This window comes from Octopus bimaculoides, chromosome 6 (genome assembly GCF_046866305.1).
Source record: "Octopus bimaculoides isolate indiv1 chromosome 6, ASM4686630v1, whole genome shotgun sequence".
NCBI classification, from domain to species: domain Eukaryota; kingdom Metazoa; phylum Mollusca; class Cephalopoda; order Octopoda; family Octopodidae; genus Octopus; species Octopus bimaculoides.
The window spans coordinates 11,772,247-11,778,823 of NC_142933.1; the positions used below are offsets into that span (position 1 = coordinate 11,772,247).

At 40.2% G+C, this 6,577-nt stretch overlaps 1 protein-coding gene across 6 annotated transcripts in view; it reads left to right on the forward strand.

The window, feature by feature from the left end:
• Positions 1–5,031, forward strand: part of LOC106875703 (N-acetylglucosamine transporter UNC93A) — a 70,807-nt gene extending 65,776 nt beyond the window's left edge. For all 6 annotated transcript variants that reach the window (XM_089353448.1, XM_089353451.1, XM_089353446.1 and 3 more), the window contains 3 exons: positions 150–285; positions 3,431–3,562; positions 4,232–5,031. In XM_089353448.1, the coding sequence (XP_089209574.1) occupies positions 150–285; positions 3,431–3,562; positions 4,232–4,458 (495 nt within the window). In that variant the 3' untranslated portion in view covers positions 4,459–5,031. The remainder of the gene's footprint in view (positions 1–149; positions 286–3,430; positions 3,563–4,231) is intronic.
• Positions 5,032–6,577: the final 1,546 nt, after the last annotated feature.

Sequence of the window (6,577 nt, forward strand, 5' to 3'; positions counted from 1 at the left end):
ACCAGTTACGCACTGGGGTAGATATAATCGACTTAATCCGTTTGTCTGTCCTTGTTTGTCCCCTCTATATTTGGCCCCTTGTGGGTAGTAAAGAAATAACAAACAATATATATTTTGATATTCCTAATTCTTTCTTTTGGTTTTTCTAGGCTTACATCACGTGTTCGCTCGGTGTGTGGAATATTGGTTATATTATGATCAGTTTTGGTGTGGTTGACGCAATATGTTCTTTCTCGTTCGGTAGAATGGTACAATGGGTTGGCCATATTCCTTTCTTCATACTTGGTAAGTCAGTTTTAGTTCACCATGAGACCAAACTATCAACAGAAAACAAGAAGACTTAACATTTTGATTGCGTAATTAAATTGTATAGTCGTTCCCAGGGTGTGTGGCCAGAAGGTAGCTTACCGACCACATGATTCTGGGTTCAGTCACACTGCGTGTGGCCTTGGGCAAATGTCTTCTACTATAGCCTCGGGCCGACCAAAGCCTTGTGAGTGAATTTGGTAGACGGAAACTGAAAGAAGCCTGTCGTATATATATATATATATATATATATAAAATGTGTGTGTCTGTGTTTGTCCCCCACTATCATTTGACAACCTATATTGGTGTGTTCACGTCCCCGTAAACTAGCAGTTCGGCAAAACAGACCGATAGAATAAGTACTAGGCTTACAAAGAATAAGTCCCGAGGTCGATCTGTTCGACTAAAGGCGGTGCTCCAGCATGGCCGCAGTCAAATGACTGAAGCCAGTAAAAGAATAAAAAGAAAGAATTCTCGAAATAATCCTTTCTATTATAGACACAAGGCCTGAAATTTTTGGGGAGTGAGTAGTCGATTACATCAACCGCCAGTAATCGAATGGTTCTCACATTCTTTTCTACTCTAGATCGACGCCAGTACGTATATGGTACTTCATTTATCGACCCCGTAAAGGATGAAAGGCAAAGTCGACCTTGGCGGAATTTGAACTCAGAACGTAAAGACAGACGAAATAACGCTAAGCATTCCGCCCGGCGTGCTAACGATTCTGCCACCTCACCGCTTTTTAAATTTATTCTTTTCTAGGCACAATGCCCCCAATTTTTTTTTTTTGGGGGGGGGGATGGCCAGTCGATTACATCAACCATCAGTACGCAGCTGGTATTTAATTTATTGACCTCGAAAGGATAAAAGGCAAAGTCGACCCCGGTGGAATTTGAACTCAGAACGTAAAGACAGACGAAATAACGCTAAGCATTCCGCCCGGCGTGCTAACCATTCTGCCAGCTCGCCGACTTAATTCCTGAAATAACTGCAATTATCCACCAAATTTAGAACTTATATATTCTGCTCCTGCATTGCTATTTGCCAGTATCTACATTAGATACGGTTTTCGTGCCCACCACTAAAAATATTTGATTCTTGATGTGTAAAGAGAGTTTTATTTTTGTTTTAGCCATTAAACTGCGGCCATGCTGGGGCTCAGCCTTGAAGTATTTTTAGCCCAATGAATCGACCTCAGTACTTGTGTTTCTTAAAAGCCTGGTACTTAGCGTTTCGGCAAAGGAAACTGATAGAAATTTGCAGGGATATAAACATAGAAACTTCGGTTGTAAAAAGGGAGTAGGGGACAGACAGATACCAAGACACACACACACACACACACACGACGGGGCTATTCCGTTTGCAAGGCTTTGGTCGACTCGAGGCTATAGTGGAAGACACTTGCCCAAGGTCCTACGTAATGGGGTTGAACCCGCAATCATATATAAACAGACTTAAGGCTCAGGAAAAATAAGTGAGTCGTTTTAAATGAAAGTCATTTCTTGCACGTATTAAGATGCAGAGAGAGAGAGAGAGAGAGAGAGAGAGAGGGAGAGAGAGAGACCGATAGAGAGGAACGGGGGAGAGAGAGAGAGAGCGATAGAGAGGAACGGGGGAGAGAGAGAGAGAGCGATAGAGAGGAACGGGGGAGAGAGAGAGAGAGCGATAGAGAGGAACGGGAGAGAGAGAGAGAGAGCGATAGAGAGGAACGGGAGAGGGAGAGAGAGCGATAGAGAGGAACGAGAGAGGGACAGACAGATAGATAGAAAGACTGACAGACACACATACAAACATATAGAGTCACGCTCTATTTTCCAGAAAATTTACTATAGAGAACTACTCTCCCCACCACGCATTACACATGGCATATTGTCTGAAAATATTTATTCAGGCGCAGGAGTGGTCGTGGGGAAAGAAGCTTTATTTCATAACGGCAGACGAAATACCGCTAAGCATTTCGCCCGGCGTGCTAACGTTTCTGCCCGCTCGCCGCTTTCTTGTTTGTTGTTAACACAACGCTTCGGCTGATATACCCTCCAGCCTTCATCAGGTGTCTTGGCCGAAATTTCGAACCCAGGTTCTCATTCCTAAGGTACTTTTCGATGTTGTTCTTGTTATTATTATTCAGGTCACTGCTTGGAATCGAACTCGGAATCTTGGGGTTAGTAGCCCGCGCTCTTAACCACTACGCCATATGCCCAAGTTCGATTCCCGGCAGTGACCTGAATAATAATGAGAATGCAGGTTCGAAATTTCCCCGAGACACCTGATGAAGGCTGGAGAGTATATCAGCCGAAACGTTGTGTCATCAACAAACAAGATGAAGACAAATATCCGTCAAATGTAAATAATGAAAAGGAAAGTGATGTTTAAAACACTGAGATTATGACCCGGCTCGCCCAATAAGCAGAAGCAGATGTTTGATTTAAAACCTCAAGTCTACAATCAATGAATGCCGAACGAGTACGTGACGGGTAGGCTTTGTCCTTTTCCATGCGTTAGGGATCCGTTTGCCCGATGGCATTTGCATAACTGTGGAGCTTACGTCGAATCGGTCAGTAGCACCTACACGTGGAGGTGAAGAAATGCAGCTGAAGTACATACTTCTATCGGTCTCATTTGCCGAACCGCTAGGGTTACGGGGATTAAACACACCAACATCGGTTGTCAAACGATGGTGGGGTGGGGGGCAATCACAAATACATATACACACACACACACATATATATATATATATATATATATATATATATATATATATATATATATATATATACGATGGGCTTCTTTCAGTTTCCGTCTACCAAATCCACTCACAAGGCTTTGGTCCCCCCCGAGGCTATAGTAGAGGAGACTTGCCCGAGGAGTCACGCAGTAGGATTGAATATGGAACCATGTGGTTGGGATGCAAGCTTCTTATTTCTTTATTGCCCACAGGGGTCTAAACATAGAGGGGAAAAACAAGGACAGACAAAGGGATTAAGTCGATACTTTGAAAGTTTAACCACCACCGCTACCACCACCACCACCACCATCGCCGCCACCACCACTCCCCACGATGACAATAACATAACCAACAATAACAAAACGAACGAATTACGAGTGTAATTTTCTGTTTCAGCCACGATCGTTCACGGAGGACTCCAGATCTTTTTGCTCCTATGGGAACCTGATCCGAATAAGGTTGTCATATTTTACGTGGTTTCCGGTTTATGGGGAATGGGAGACGCCGTTATCCAGACCCAGATTAATGGTGAGTATATCTTAGTTTCCTAATGATACATTTAGTGAAGAGAGCCACGAAATGCTGAATGCTTCTATCAAGCCTGCTGTTACACTATCTGTCTGTCTGTCTGTCTCTGTCTCTCTCTGTCTCTCTCTGTCTATCTGTCTATCTATCTATCTGTCTGTCTATCTCTCTCTGTTTCTCTCTGTTTCTCTCTGTCTCTCTCTGTCTCTCTCTGTCTCTCTCTGTCTCTATCTGTCTATCTATCTCTCTGTCTCTCTCTGTCTATCTATCTCTCTGTCTCTCTATCTCTCTCTCTCTCTGTCTATCTCTCTCTCTCTCTCTCTCTCTCTGTCTATCTATCTATCTGTCTGTCTATCTCTCTCTCTTTCTCTCTGTCTCTCTCTGTCTCTCTCTGTCTATCTGTCTATCTATCTCTCTGTCTCTCTCTGTCTATCTATCTATCTGTCTCTCTCTCTCTGTCTCTCTCTCTCTCTCTGTCTCTGTCTGTCTGTCTCTCTCTCTCTCTCTCTCTCTCTCTCTCTCTCTCTATCTGCCTACCTACCTACCTACCTACCTACATACGTAACCCCGCTCACCTCTCTCTCTCTCACATACACATACCTGCATGTGTTTGTATGTCTGTGTACGGACGTACTAACCCAATACTTAATCTATAACTCTTCTCTTCTCCAGCGCTCTACGGTTTCCTGTTCAGTAACAACACAGAAGCTGCCTTCGCAAACTACCGTCTCTGGGAATCCGTTGGCTTCGTCATGACATTTCTCTACTCTACAAATGTGAATATCGCTATCAGACTCTATATCTGCCTCGGTTTTCTCTTTTTTGGCATGTTAGGCTACGCAATTGTCGAGGTCATCTTACGAGTGCGCAACAAGAAATCATTCGCAGTGACCAAATAACGAGTTTTTAAAGGAACAAAACTGCGGAAATAATCATCAGGAAAAAACAAAAACAAAAACAAGTGAACAAAGACGTAGACACTAGAAAAATTAACGTAAATTTTATTCAAAACAAACATATAGACATCAGAAAAAGCGACGCCATGTTTAAATTAACAAACAACGTTATTCGAAGAAGTAACGTGAAGTTTAGAAAGAAAAACATTGAGACCTAAAATATTTCACGTTAGATTGAAAGGAGAAAATATGATGCGAAGGTTTAGGAAAATATGATTCGCGTAAAATTAATGCAATGTCAAAAGTGATCAAATATTTAGACGTAAAAAATTGACGTTAGGTTTAAAATCACGAGCACACACACACACACACACACACACACACACACACACACACACACACACACACACACACACACACACACACACACACACACACACACACACACATACACACACCTGTATATGGATATCTATCTCTCTATTTCAATCAATCAGGCTGAGTAAAAAGTAAGCAATGTTTTGAAACATGAAATTCATCACAATATATTTTAATAAAGCGGAAATTTTATTCATCGATGTGAGTACCATTACAATCAACACATTTTTTGCCAATGAGTTACAGGTTTGTTTATTCCGGAAACATAAAAATCTGGAGTTCTGATGAACTCTTTGAGCGCACTTTCAGCATCGATTTGATTTTTTTGAACTCTTTCTCTCGCAGGAAACCATCAAGGTGCTTGAAAAAGTGATAGTCGGTAGGGAAATAAGCTGGGTGGGGAAGAACTTCGTAGCCAAGTTTCCTCTTTTGGAGCATCATTAGTGAAACGTGTGGTTGAGCATTCTCATGAAGAATGATTGGCCTTCTTCTGTTGACCAGTCTGGGAGAGAAGAGTAGCAGTTTTTCGTTCATTTCGGCAATTTCATGGCAATATGTTTCTGCAGTCATGGTTTTTCCAGATTTTAAGGCATTACAGTGGATGAGCCTAGAAGTACACCACCAAACACTCACCATAACTTTTTTCAAGAGCTCGGGTTTAGGGTATATTTTCGGTTCATAATTTGGTCCAACCACTGTGAAGGACGTTTTTTGTATTATTATACAGAATCCATTTTCACCGCAAGTTACAATACGGTCGAGAAACGGATCGGTCTGGTTACAGAGATGAAGCGACGAGCAAATTTCATATCTGTGCATTTTCTGATTTTCATTCAAATTGTGTGGTACCCATTTGTCGAGCTTTAATTGACCGTCATCGATGACAGATAGGCGTCCACTACACCCACGATCTTCAAGGCTCAGGTCTCCTCTGTTTAAACCATTTTCGAACTGACCACTCACTGATCATTTCCTCACCAAACGTTTCGTTGATATCGCGAACAGTTTCAGCTGCTTCACGTCCTTTTTTGGAGTTGAATATCAAAATTGCTCGAATATCGCGCTTTGAGAGTTCCATTTCAGATGATTGTAACAACGGTGAAAAAATATCAATGTTAATTCATTGATGCATTTGGGCAAGCCTATATCGGTATTATGAGACAATTGCAAAAAAAAAAAAAATGTTTAAAAAGAATTCAAAACTCTGCAAAAATCCGGTACAAATTCTTCATGGTTCAGAATGTTTCTTGTTACTCAATCCGATATATATATATATATATATATATATATATATATGAAAGAAGGTTTGAAAATGCAATTTTAAAGATGTTTATTCAATTTACCAGTTTCACTTCTTTAGAAAAAGATTGTCAAAAGCAAAATATAAAGCTTTATATAAGCTTTGTAGTGTTAAGTACAAGTTGGCACAAACGTATTAAAATACAAATGTACATTCTCTGATAATAATAAGAAAATGTTAAAAACAGTTTAAGTATTAAAATACATAGATATATTCTTTGATAATAATAGAAAATGTTTAAAAAACAGTTTAAGTGTTAAAATACATATATACATTCTCTGATAATAATAAGAAAATGTTAAAAACAGTTTAAGTATTAAAATACATATATAAAAATACATATATACATTCTTTGATAATAATAGGAAGAATATGTTTAAAATATAAAGCTTTGTAAAACACTGCAAAGCTTATACAATGCTTTATATTTTAAACATATTATCA